The sequence below is a fragment of the Pectinophora gossypiella genome, chromosome 7, assembly GCF_024362695.1.
Source record: "Pectinophora gossypiella chromosome 7, ilPecGoss1.1, whole genome shotgun sequence".
NCBI classification, from domain to species: Eukaryota; Metazoa; Arthropoda; class Insecta; order Lepidoptera; family Gelechiidae; genus Pectinophora; species Pectinophora gossypiella.
The window spans coordinates 2,704,142-2,718,170 of NC_065410.1; the positions used below are offsets into that span (position 1 = coordinate 2,704,142).

The window sequence follows — 14,029 nt, forward strand, 5'->3', positions numbered from 1 at the left end:
AATGGAGAATGGCTATACTGACAAGAGCGTGGCTCTTAAATTAGTGATGATGTGATGAGTGTCAATGTATGTAAATTGGTACGACTTGTCAAGACTACTTAATTGCGCACTGTTGCGAAATTAGTGATAATATTACATCCTTCAAAAAGCGAATCCTACCCTCAATCATCCCGAAATGTCTATATGTAAATATGTATAGTTCAATTTGCACTTACCAATAAACTTGTACAGTTCAATAGTGACGTAAAGAGACATGGGGATGATGTAGTAGTAAAGAAGAAGGAAGGAGAATAGGTCTTGTGCTATGCTCCTAAAGGTGACGGCAGTAGAATTTTCGCCCATGTATTGTTGGTGGCCAGGTAGTCGTCTCTCGAGGAACATCTTGGCTAATAGAGAGAATACCATCTCTAGGATTAGGATTAGTATGAAACAGACCAAGAATCCGTTAACGGCCAACTCGCATGACGAGAACTTGTTGCTTGTATACTTGGAATTTAAAGCTAATTTTGTTTCTTCACCTGAAATTAAGAAAAAAATGTTGTCTAATATGTAATAAGTATGTCTAATATAATATGTAATTATGTATGTTGTATTGTTATCGAAGAGCTCGGTGGCGCAGCGGTAAACGCGCTCGGTCTGTGATTGTTGAAGTTAAGCAACTTTCACAAAGGCCGATCATAGGATGGGTGACCACAAAAAAAAGTTTTCATCTCGAGCTCCTCCGTGCTTCGGAAGGCACGTTAATCCGTTGGTCCCGGCTGCATTAGCAGTCGTTAATAACCATCAATCCGCATGGGCCCGCGTGATGGTTTAAAGGCCCGTTCTCCCTATCCAAACCCAGCAGTGGGGACGTTTATGGGCTGATGATGATGATGACTGTTGTAGTCTTCCGTTACACTGACTATATTTGAAACCTAATTTATCTTCTAGTCTTCGTTTTGTGATAACACTGTAGGTATAGTCTGGTAGCGTTTGTATTGTAACGCATTTCTGTGGCGTAATGCGGCTCTACCGATCTACGAAATGCGTCAAATAATATTTAATTAAAAATCTAACACACACGTATGTAAAGATAAGGGAAAACCAGTCTCCTCTATATTTATTTGAAATAATCCTTATCGGCGCGGTTAGTTTGGATTAGGGAAATACGAGTTAAATAATAATCGCGATAGAAGTGAGTTACTGCGTAGAATTTATAACCTAGTAAGGTCTATATTTAACAGGATCATTAAAATTTGATACATTATTAGATTCCACAAAGAAAGAAGTCGATCTTCACGTTCGTAAAATTCAATGGCTCAGCCGTCCTCGTAACGTGGTTGCCGGCCAATATTAAGCCACAACACATTTAACATAAAGATCACGACTATATCCCAACTAAGTACATCAATCGCACGCTTCACCGAGGCAACCAATAATTCTAAGTAGGTAATTTATCTACTAAGCCGATGCGGCTACGAATTTTTGTTCTAACAACTTGCGTCTGTTGTCTCTGCCCTCTCCACTAATATCTTATGTAGCCTATTCGATCCCACTACTGGACAAATGCCTCCCCTTGATTTTTCCACTCTTTTCGACTTTGCGCGATCTCCGGTCAAACCCGCCGATAAGCATTGAGGTCGTCACACCATCTTTTACGCGGTCTGCCTCGACTTCTATGCCCGCCTTGAGGTGTCCAGTGGCTAACGACTATCCCATCGCTCCGATGCACCTGATGTAGGTAAAAAGTCCCCCAAACTGAAGTGGGACTGGGCCGAATACGTTTGGATGCTTCCTCTCATATTCAAAAAATATTTATTCAGCAAAACATAAATTAACATTACTTAGGAGTTATTATTTTACCCAATAATTATTATATCTATGATTATGTATGTAGTTTCCATATCTCGGGCCTATGGAGTCCCGGACTTTTGAAGGGGTCGAAGCCAAAACAATTTAATCTAAATGTGATGTGACACCAACCGGCGATTATCCCTGTACCTATGCACTATGGGAGTGCACCCAAAGACAATCCGGTTCGTGTAGGACTATTACAGATTATGGGAACAAATAAGTACTGGGCTACTAATATCTATAATTATTAAGTATAATTATTTAATTATAATCTATATCGTATTGTGTAGCCGTGTCTATTATTGATGTTTTTTCGTAGTCGTTACATGAGCCATGTCAGGGGCCTTTGGCGGCTCAATAACTATAATAACCCTGACACCAGGGTTGACGAGGTTGGTAATTCACCTCTCAACCCGATACAGAAGATTGATGTTTTTGTATTGTTACTGTGGCGTTCTCTAATAATAAATACTTTCTTTCTTTCTTTAAAATAATAATTTATAAGGAAATTTTACCAGTATAAATAGCACACCCTATAGCCCATTCCGTATTCTTCACCCTAGAGCCTCGTAGCATTAGATTGTCTGTTGTAAGGGCCAAGCTGTCATGTCCAGGTATCTCTATGCGTCCATAGAACGTATACAAATCTGCTACAGGATGAGGTACTTCTATCTTCATCCCTTGGGGCAGGATATCTGAAAGAAGGTGAAGAATCACGTGATTGCGGGTTAATACCCTCTTTTTGGGAGCTTCTCTTGTTAATCAGAAGGAATTAAATTATGATGCTACCTAGATAGATAGATAAAAACATTTTATTTGGTCTACAGACACACATGCATCCAAAATGAATAAGATTAGATACAGACAACCAATCAACAGAGACGAAGCTCTGTATTAAACACGCCAGGTAATGTATGTGTGCTGCAGCAGTGCAAATCGGTCATAGCTCAGCATGGGTCATACCTATATTGCTTCTCTTTATATTGATCAGAATAATAATGGGTGGAAGATGTGTTGTGCGTGGGTGTAATAAGTATAAGAAATTAAACGAAAAGGTTAAACGAAGACATTTTTTTACAGCACCATCTTTTTGGGGAAGGTTAGGCATCGCGTTCTTATAGAAGCTAATGCGGAAACGGAAATGAAGAAGGTCATTTCGAACTCATTTTTGAAGGTCACAAAACTTTGAAAATCTGCGAGGTTCGTAACTCCGATTTTCCAGCAAAGGATATATGACTTAGATGTCATAGATATAAGCCGTGGTTGCCCAGTTGGTAGAACGCTTGCCTCTCACTTTGAGGTCACAGGTTCGAATCCTGGCCTCAACCAATGATTGTCGAATTCGTTTTCGAATTCATGTTTGGATCATGATTATCACGTGCTCAACGGTGAAGGAAAACATCGTGAGGAAGCCCACATTCCCGAGAAATGCATTTTCGGAGGTATGTGACCTAATTTGTATTAGGCTGGTTTGCCCTTCGCGGGTTGGAAGGCAGTCGCTTCTGTAAAAAGCCTTCAGGTTAGGTAAGCGGACCCTTTGAAAAACGGGATATTGCTAGGGACATGATGATGATCATAGACTGATCTTACTCATTAGATAAGTCTTGTACGTTCAAAGACAAAAACAGAAATCATTTATTTGTAGATGAGGGTATATAATACAAGGAAGTTACAGGTTGATCCAGCAAGTATTGCCTGTTTAACAGAGTTGCCAAGGGAATTTCGAATTGAAAAAGCCTCAACATACCTGGAGTATACCCTACCAAGGGCGGTGGTACCCTCAATGTTTTCAAGTTGGTCTCCCCGTCCAGATTGGCAGTGGTGATGTGGCATCTTCCCTTCTCCCCAGCAGAACATAACAGCACTAAGTCTGCTGGTACAGCCTTCCCTCGCTTCACACGAACTAATGTCCCTGGTGCTATAGTGGAGTTTTTGACTTCTTTTATAACTCCTTTGTGGAGTATCTCAACTGGAAGGAATAGATTAAGTAAGTACTTACATGACAATATTTTAGTGCTAAGTTTGTCTTCTCATTACTTAGTAAACTATTTTATTTCGGTCCATCGAACATAACAGAAACAGCATACAGGGTGTTAGTGACATCTTAACGAATACTGAGAACAATAATTCAGCTCATAATTCTGAGATAATATCAAGTGGAATTTTCCGTCGTAATTCATGACTTTTTGAGATCTTTTTAAGTAAGTATTTTCAATTCTATACTTTTGCGGTAATGTAATAAGCTCCGCACAAGTAGCCATACGAGCACGTATATAACAATTACTGTAACGTAGATATGGCCAAGTACGGCGAGCCGCCTGACATAAAGTCCTGGGCAATTATTTCATTAATTATAGGTGGGTGATTTCTTAATTGTGACAGGCTTGTATTTACGATTTTATTTTGGTGATTTTAACAAAGCGTTGTTATATTATCATAATATCGACGTAAAACACCTAATTCACTACCTCTTTCCGGTAATAAACCATTTAAATTATTTCATTAGCTCGCCTGATTTTGCTCGCGCAAAGGTTGATGCGCGATGATTCAGACCACGATTCTGAGTTGATATCAAGTAGAATTTTAAGGTTTCTTTTAATTATTTTCAGTTTCATACTTTTGCGACGGAAAATTCCTCTTGATATCAATTCAGAGTCATGGTCTGAATCGTCCCGTAAAGTTTTAGTAACGATGTCACTAACACCCTGAATATACGTCCCACTGCTGGGCTGGTCCATCGGTATCTAAATATTATAAGTACTTAATTATTTTTTGTCTATTCTAATTACTTGTGACTCAGGTTTCGAATTCTTGTCGGGCGGTGTTGTCAGGTCTATTTATCAGGAAAAAAACACTTTATGCATTTGGGACTCTGGGTTTTTTTTATACCAAGCCGCAGTGGAACACCGTGGTGGAGTATGTATGATCCCTCTCCTGACCAGAAAACAGTGACGTAATACTTTGGCTGTTTGTGTGATGTTTATTATAATGTACAGGATTTGATTCTCGTCATGAGAACCCTCTTGAATCGACCTTACCAATCTGGTTGTTGACTTTCTTGTCAGCTTTATGTCGCAGCCAGTCCTCGTATCCTTGCTTCACCGCTGTCACCATCACCATGAAGCTGAGGGGAGCCACGCTTGTCAACGGTGATACTGGACTATCTGATAACAAATAATGGGAAATCCTTTTTGGAGAGAAATGGCTCCAGGGCTCCTCAAGTGGTCCTATTTTTATGGGCCTTTTTGAAGATTTGCCTCGGATGGTATTCACAAAGGCAAGTAAATACCTTACTTGGACGAAAATTATGAGGAGAACACCAGATAAAATGCTTAGTGCCTAAGGCCTAGGGCCTGATACCTCGGGTCACGGAATTTTACATCCATTCATTCGTGTGGCGTTAAACCGAATGCACCCTCTGGAGGGTTTTTTTTTTACGTGACTTGTAGATTTGGCATTAATTACTTGGCCGGACAAATGGGGAGTACTAAGGGCTCTCGGCTCCCGGTATACAATTTAAGACAACAAGCCTGAGTGTGCCCAGTTGGGCGCGAACCTTAGCTGAGGGTGTCGCGTCGTATGAGAGGATTATCTATATTTGAAATAATTGATGGAGTAGGCTGATAGCAATAATGTAGCGAGAATGTTGGCTACATTATATGCCTAAATACCATGGGAACTAGTTTCATGGTACAAAATTTGATGGGGTTGTATCATGGTACAAGAGCAAGAAGATTACGAACCTATAATGAAGGCGATGACGGTGACAATAAGGAAGTAGAAGTTGACGACCCTCCGGAACTGCTCGGTGAGGTTCTTCGGGAGGAACATGAGGAGCGTGTACTTGGAAGTCTTGATCTTGTTGTGCTTCTTCTTGTCGTGGTGTTCAACCGCGCCCACCTCGATGAAACGCGTCTCGGAGACTGAGGATACTTTGTTGCCCTGCGGAAGAGAAGCCAAGATGCGGGAAATTGTCTACACCTAATGCCTTCTCTACACATACAGACTGCAGTTTCGGACGCATCGGCCGACGTTTGAGGGGGGGAGGGGTGTAGGAGGAGGATGGGGCGTCTTTTTATATTTACGTATTTAACGCCCGCAGATGTGTCCGCTTCAAATCCGGTTGTTGTTGGATTTTGAGGTACGGAGAAAATTGTTTTACCAACGTTTGTACAAAATGCTGCGGCAGTTACGGTCTTAATATCCATTTTTGAACGTTACGTGCGAGTTGCCTCTGTCAAGAATGAACATAGACTGATACAGATGTGCGGACGGTTCGTTCGATGCATCAGCAGACGGGTCACCATCATGCTGTGGATGCGTCTGCAGATGTATCCGCTGACTTGTAGAGGAGGCATTAAACTAGCCACTAGGACTGAAGGTATAAGGCTGTGTTTACACAACTGCACACATTTTGGTGAAGTGTGTGGTTAAGAGCAGTTTTAACTAAAATAGTTGGCTCGACCTTTATAGACGGTGATGCGGCTCACCACCTACCACGTTGGTCTTATCTTAAATTTTGGCAAAGAGTGAATGCAATGAATGAAGTCACGTCAAAAAGGGACCACGGGTATAAAATCCCCAGTGGTCTTACCAGTAAGTCTATTGGGACGGAAATTCCCAGTAGGTAAGACTACTGGGAATAGAGGGTTTGACGTGACTTATTGTTAAGCCGGACCACCAGGTGCGACTCTGGTTGTGGCTTTAAATAAATACAATGAATTGTATTTGTATTTGGATTAAAGACCTTTTTACACTAGCACCCTTGCCAGTTACATTTAAGTCCCATGTATAGGCATTGGCATTAATCGGACATAAATCCCGGAAATCACATGATAACAGTTATCTACTTATTTATAATCCGAACATGAATTCAAACTGATATTGTCGAATTCAGTGGTTCAGAGCCTGTGTTTTCCAGTGTGACGTTATGCACCTAATAGTCACGAGATTCACGAGTAATATCACGTACCTCGGTGGCGCAGTGAGGAGCTCGGTGGCGCAGCGGTTAACGCGCTCGGTATGCGATTGTTGAAGTTAAGCATCTTTCGCAAAGGCCGGTCATAGGATGGGTGACCACAAAAAAAAGTTTTCATCTCGAGCTCCTTCGTGATTCGGAAGGCACGTTAAGCCGTTGGTCCCGGCTGCATTAGCAGTCGTTAATAACCACCAATCCGCACTGGGCCCGCGTGGTGGTTTAAGGTCCGATCTCCCTATCCATCCATAGGGAAGGCCCGTGCCCCAGCAGTGGGGACGTTAATGGGCTGATGATGATGATCACGTACCTATGTATCCATTTTGACACTTACTGTTTTTCAAAAAAAGTTAATGTGACATGGGTGGAATTGGGACTAAAGTGTACTTACATTTAATGCAATGTTACCTAAGTCACGAAATGAAACTTGCAATCCATGTCCGCACTATTTTTCTCAGAAATATCCAATATTCTGTATTAAACATGTATGAAAGCTTGCTGAGGGAAAGAACGCGTGATTCCAAGGTTTTTTATACACATTTCAATAATCGATAACAATTGAAGTGCTGATGAAAAAGCACCGTATAAATGGGCTGATTTAAATATTTATTAGCGGTATTAAAAAGCCACCTACTATTACCTATTCAATCAATGTCATGGTTTTATTAATTTAATGTTTTGCAGCTGGTAAACTCGATAGGTTTACCCTTCGATCACATCGAAGGCTTTATGTATGTAAAAAAAAACTAGATTGCCGTCCGCGATTCTAAAGAAATTCTAACCTATTCATCCCCTTAAGGGATGAGTTTGGAGATAAAAATACCATGCCGAAATTCATTTTCTTAAATAGAGAGAATTAGTATTTTTCTTCTATTGTGAGAGTTGTAAGGTGGAGAACCAACCCCATCAACCCTGGTTTAGAAAATTAGTAAGTAAGCATAAACTAACAATAAGCGGAAACTCCCCTTACCAATCCAAGTCTAATCATAATAATAACCACTCACGTCCACAGATAGGATTCGTTAATAGGCAGTAAGTAGGTATTTGCCTGAACTATAACTGAAGTAGCGTAACTTCATCCGAGAGGAGTTTAACTAGCTTTTTTTTTTGACGTGACTTATTGTAGATTTGCCGCAGATGGCATTAACTACTTGGCCGGACAAATGGGGAGCGCTGAAGGCTCTCACCCGGTACATAACTAGCTTATACGTCTCAACTACTGGCCACAGACATGATGGTGGCATTAACCATTTGCACAGACCTCCCCTCATACAACAGTTTCATGTACTCGCACTAATTATAGAATCAATAGCTTCTTACCTAGAACATTAAGATTAGTTAATAAGCTTAATACTGATACTCGCTTTGACCTATTTAGCAGTAGCGTTCAAAGTGTAAAAACCTTGCTGACCAGGGAACCTAATTTAATTTCTGGCTGTATCTGAGTCTGTATGGACATTTTAAAATGTTTTATGTTCACTTGTGGTAGCTTTTCATTGGCATTTGTTTGTATTTATAAGTATTCATTTTGTAAAAAAGACTGTAAGCTACCCAAATAAAATAAAATAAAATAATTATTTAATGATATAAAATAAAAACCAGCTGGAAAAAAAAACAACATAAGCTCACGACTAGTCCAACGCAAGATAGTAGTTCGTCTGCCCTCTTCCTGCCTCTTCTGACAAGGAAGCTAGAGTATAGAATTCCCCAGATTACCTATTATAGTCATGGTATAAGGAAACCAGGTAATGCTCAATCCTATGAAAAGCCGCTATTGCTAGCCGTCTGATGACGTCAATGTTACCATTAATGTTATCTCCAACATTCCAAGGACATTTTATTATTGATAATTAAGTGAATGACTGACTATTTATTTAGTTTTTTGTCACATTATAAAAATCATAAAAACTGTAAGTAAGTAAATCTTTTACTAAAAGTTCAAAATTGCTTGGCAAAGTTTATTTTTTACGAAATGGCAGCGCAGGGTGGGATGACGTCAGCTGCGGGCTAACCTTGAAATGTTAGCTGTCACTTTTGAGCACTTTGTTTGAGCATAAGTTGGCATAAGTACCTGGTTTTCTTTTATCATGATTATAATCTTCTTCTTTTCCGTGCAGACTATACGCAAATGGATTTCCCACCATCTTTATCCGTTCATAAAGATGCCTCTCATTTCAATTCTATCAGTGAAAACCAAAATTTGATATGAGTCACACGGACGGTCGTTGATAAAGTTAGATCATCTAAACTTTTGGTTAAAGTATCTCTTCCGCATGGCAAAATCTTATCTTATGCTCGTAAGTACTCAAGGTTAGACACAAACATAATGTTAATGTAACATCTTAAACTTAAATAAAGGTTTTTATCTATCTATCTAAACATAAGATCACGCCTATTTCCCGTTGGGATAGGCAGAGACCACGGAATTCCACTTACTATGATCCTAACACACCTTCGTTTCCTCCACTCTCATCAGATGATGATGCATGGTCGCCGGTTTAGGGAACTCTTGACCTGGGCTTTCTTTAAAACATCCATGATCCAGGAGGATCTCATCGCGGTATGTTATGTAAGTAGGTACGCCTAGACCTTCCTCTTCCAACTCAACAACAACAACTGTTGTACCTACTTGTTGTTGTATCTACTTTAAAACAGAATTTCTGCACGAAGTTATAGAAAAAATGTTGTCGCCGAACGAAGTAAATACTCCTTTGGCTAAAACTCTATGGTCCAGTCCTTTATAAAAGAAACATAATGCCGGATTTTTTTAAAGAAGAAAACAAGAAGAGAGGACAATTGACGATCTGGCGCGAAAAGTATTTGTCGTGGTTGAACTACTTACAGATATTAGTCGTATTAAATAAATACTGGTAAATGGTAGATAAAATCGAAACAAATGTAAGTGTAAGTAAATTAATGTTAGATGTTAATATAAATGTGTATGAACTAATATGGGTTTTCGTTAATAAAAAGTATAAATAAGAGTATTTAAACAAAAAAATAAATGTAATAAGTTGTAAAGATTGATCTAATAGACATGTTTGTATAAATACTCGGAATATCAATATATTCATAACTATCCGAGATTTGGGGCAATGGAGTCCAAATTCAAACTGTCCGAACCCAAGGTCCAAACACTCCAAAACTATGACGTGGTTTGTAGTAGATTGGCGTCAGATGGCATTAACCATTTGCCCGGAAAACAGTTTTACCTTGTTTGATATCAGATATCTACCTAATCTATCGATTCTCGGATCGTTTATCGTAAAGAAACCCAGTTGGGCTTTACTTCTCTTTGTTAATCAAATGACTGACAGTATCAGAATTATACTTAAGAGAGACAAGAGAGATTGATGTAAAATGTGCCCTGTAATAGTACTTATTCACTTCATACAGTGAATCACTCCATCGAATACCCATAGGTGCCTATTATCTACCACAATCCACGTGTGGTTTCGAACTAAAAAGCCAGTCAAGTGCGAATCCGACATGCGCACTGCGAATTCCGCACTAACTGCCCTAATTGAGTGTAGTTTGTAAGTTGTCCATAATAAATAAATAATTCACCAAAGATAATCTAAGGGAGGCTTTCTTCTTCTTATCGTGTGGGTTGTGACTGGAATACCAACCTCATCAACCCTGGTGTTAGGGTTATTACTGAGCCGCCAAAGCCCCCTGACATGGCTCATGTAACGACTACATACCTACTTACATCAGTGAGTAGTAACCGGGGCCAACGGCGACGGGATCATCTTACTTTCGGACAATCAGGTCATCAGTTTGTAGTGTCCTAACCAAACTAGGGATCACAAAGTGATTTTTCCCCACCGGGATTCGAACCCGGAGCCTCCGGATCGTGAGCCCAACGCTCAACCACTGGACCATGGCGGCCATTAGGGAGGCTTTGACTTTGCCGTTGAAAACTCCATACATCGACATAGGTCGCGATTAGTTTACCCACTGCAAATAAATTTGTAATAGGGTAATTTCCAACTTTTTACTTTACGTCAAAACACGAAATTACTATGGAATTTGTATGAAAAAGCAACCTGTGACGTCATAGAAAAACGTGACGAAATGTCGCCCTTATTATTACATTTTTCTTTATTAAAATTCATAGTTAAGTTAAATAGATAAAAAATAAGGCGATACGGCTCACCACCTACTAATCACGTCGGTCAAACAAAAAGCTCGGTGACGCGTGGGTACTTAGTTCATCTTGCGATGGATGTACCTCTGACTATCCTAATTGGGATATAACCGTGAACTCATGTTATTTTATGTTGATTTGTTTAATGTAATAATAACCAAATAGTACATATTTTATGTTCTTTTTACGCCGAATATCACTTTTATGAAATTTTGACCATTTTATAACACAAGACTAACGTTTTGTACAACGTTTCGAATAACTGTGAGGTACAGTCACGAGCATTAATATGTATACACTTTGGTACCATGTCACGTTAACTTTTTTGACAAATTGAACAGTAAGTCTCACTAAATGTCAAATATGTTAGCGCGACAGAGTCCTAAACAGAGTCCTAAGTGGATACATTATATTGCTCATGACTGTACCTATTACGTGTCTAATGAAAAAACTACGATAAGTTTTCCAAAGTTGTTCACGGTAGACGGGGTGATAATTGGTAAACTTCGAACTAGTTTTTGAAATATCCATTCTGAACGCTATAAGCTAACAATCGGACGTAGATAAGAGTTATTACAAGTTAAATGCTAGAAATTATTGTGTCACAATGACATTATCCTAACTGTTAAAGATAGGCGGACGATTAAATCGTTCACTCGAACATTTATGTAAGTACCTCATCATAACTAATTTACGAGCCACGCTCTTGTCTGTGTAGCATTCTCCAACTCATACCAAAATAGTGCAGCACCTATCTACCTCGCTCAAGTGCCCTCTTCCATCTAAGAAGCTAGAGTGTTTTAGGCGTTTACTAAGTTATCATTACATTCTCTCTCTTTATTTAAGAGCTGCGCTCTTGTCGGTGGAGTAATCGCCATTCCTCTCTTCTTCCCGCCAAAACCTTCACCTCTCGATACGACACGACCTGCACCTTCTCTTTTATTTGTTTCATAAATGTTATCCTAGGTCTACCCCTTCCTCTCTTCCCTTCAATTTTTCCTTCGATAATGTTATCATTACATTATCATTTATGAAATATATCCCGGTACATTAATCGCAAGATGAACTAAGTACCTATGTCACCGAGCTTTCTGTTAGACTAACGTGATAGGTGGTGAGCCGTGTCGCCGTCTGTAATGGTCGAGCTGACTGTGTGGGTGAAAATTGCATGTTAGGTAAATTAATAACTCATTGGTGCAAGTCCGGCCGGTACCGGACCCCGGTGGGTTCGAGCTGGCGCTCCCCAATTGAGAAGCCAGTGTACCAGGCCCACAGTGACCTATAAAATGTACATAAACAGCCTATATACGTCCCACTGCCGGGCACAGGCCTCCCCTCAATCAACCGGAGGGGTTATGGAGCATACTCCACCACGCTGCTCCACTGCGAGTTGGTGGAGGTGTTTTTGCGACTAATAGCCGGGACCAACGGCTTAACGTGCCCTCCGAAGCACGGAATCATCTTACTTTTTCGGACAATCAGGTGATTCAAGCCTGAAAAGTCCTTACCAAACAAAGGACAGTCTCACAAAGTGATTTCGACAATGTCCCCATCGGGAATCGAACCCGGGCCTGCAGATCGTGAGCCTAACGCTGTAACCACTAGACCACGGAGGTTGTTGCCTATAAAATGTATCAAATCAAATATGAAAGAAAAATATCATACCCTCATCACGGATTACCGGCTAACACAGCGATGCAGACATGTTGGTGGTTGAATGCCACGGCTATACCTGTGAGATTGGCATTGCACAGCTCACCGTGTGAAGACTACCAGCTGATCGAAATGATACCATATTAGCAGCCTATTATCCGCAAGCCATTATTTTCTGCACAGTATTTAGGGTTCCATTATAAATGCTATGGAACCTTTCGATCGGGTATTACGGGGAAGGGTATTTTACGCGTGCCTTTTACACTAACAACTTTTTTTTCTAACTATATACGTAAATATATCTGGCCTTACCGCTTCGCACTTTGCTATGCTTCTATCATTTTCTGTCACTCAGAACCGTCATTTGCTAGAGCGATGAAGAGTAGACGTACGACCTAATTAGTAATTTTGGTGAAAGAATTAATGGGAATTACGGGCATAATGTAACAGCCTCCGTGGTCTAGTGGTTAGAGCGTTAAGCTCACGATATGGAGGTCCGGGTTCAATTCCCGATGGGGACATTGTCGAAATCACTTTGTGAGACTGTCCTTTGTTTGGTAAGGACTTTTTAGACTTGAATCACCTGATAGTTCGAAAAAGTAAGATGATTCCGTGCTTCGGAGGGCACGTTAAGCCGTTGGTCCCGGCTATTAGCCGTAAAAACACCTCCACCAACCCGCAGTGGAGCAGCGTGGTGAAGTATGCTCCATACCCCCTCCGGTTGGTTGGAGGCCTGTGCCCAGCAGTGGGACGTATATAGGCTGTTTATGTTATGTTATTACGTACGGGCATAATGTGTAACATAAGAATGAAGGGTTACATTAGTCGAGTACCTAACTCGGGATTTCATCGGAAATCGGGCACTTATACGAGTAGCAAAGAATACGTAATAGCAAAGATAAAGATTTCGCATTAATCATATCAGTTTACAAGTCATCAATGTTTACCTAAGTGTATACTTATATATTCCTATCTTCTGCTATAGGTAGAAGAGGTGTGGTCCTTTGAAAAGAATGATTTATATTTGTTTAACAAACCGCTCCTATTTTGGTTTTCTTTACTCAAGTCAAACGCAATACCTAACACCTTTGAGATATGGTGATGAAGAAAAATGCCGTATCCCTTGGACAGTATTTCAGACTCACGTCTCCATATTGCACCAGTTTTTTTTTTTTTTTTTTTTTTTTTTTTTTTTTGACGTGACTTATTGTAGATTTGCCGCAGATGGCATTAACTACTTGGCCGGAAATTGCACCAGTGAGTTAATAATGTACCTACGAGTATCTTATGTGCAATTTTCAGTAACACAGTCTTCTTCTATCGTGTGGGTTGTGAGGTGAATTACCAATCTCTTAACCCTGGTGTCAGGGTTACTATTGACCTGACATGACTTATGTAATGACTACTTACTTACATCA

At 40.1% G+C, this 14,029-nt stretch overlaps 1 protein-coding gene across 1 annotated transcript in view; it reads right to left on the reverse strand.

The window, feature by feature from the left end:
- LOC126368159 (phospholipid-transporting ATPase IF) overlaps window positions 1-14,029 on the reverse strand; it is a 36,259-nt gene that overhangs the window by 18,144 nt on the left and 4,086 nt on the right. Inside the window, exons 2-6 of the mRNA XM_050012044.1 lie at window positions 5,577-5,775; window positions 4,872-4,997; window positions 3,581-3,802; window positions 2,349-2,528; window positions 216-518 (exon numbers count right to left, since the gene is read on the reverse strand). Of these exons, the coding sequence (XP_049868001.1) occupies window positions 216-518; window positions 2,349-2,528; window positions 3,581-3,802; window positions 4,872-4,997; window positions 5,577-5,775 (1,030 nt within the window). The remainder of the gene's footprint in view (window positions 1-215; window positions 519-2,348; window positions 2,529-3,580; window positions 3,803-4,871; window positions 4,998-5,576; window positions 5,776-14,029) is intronic.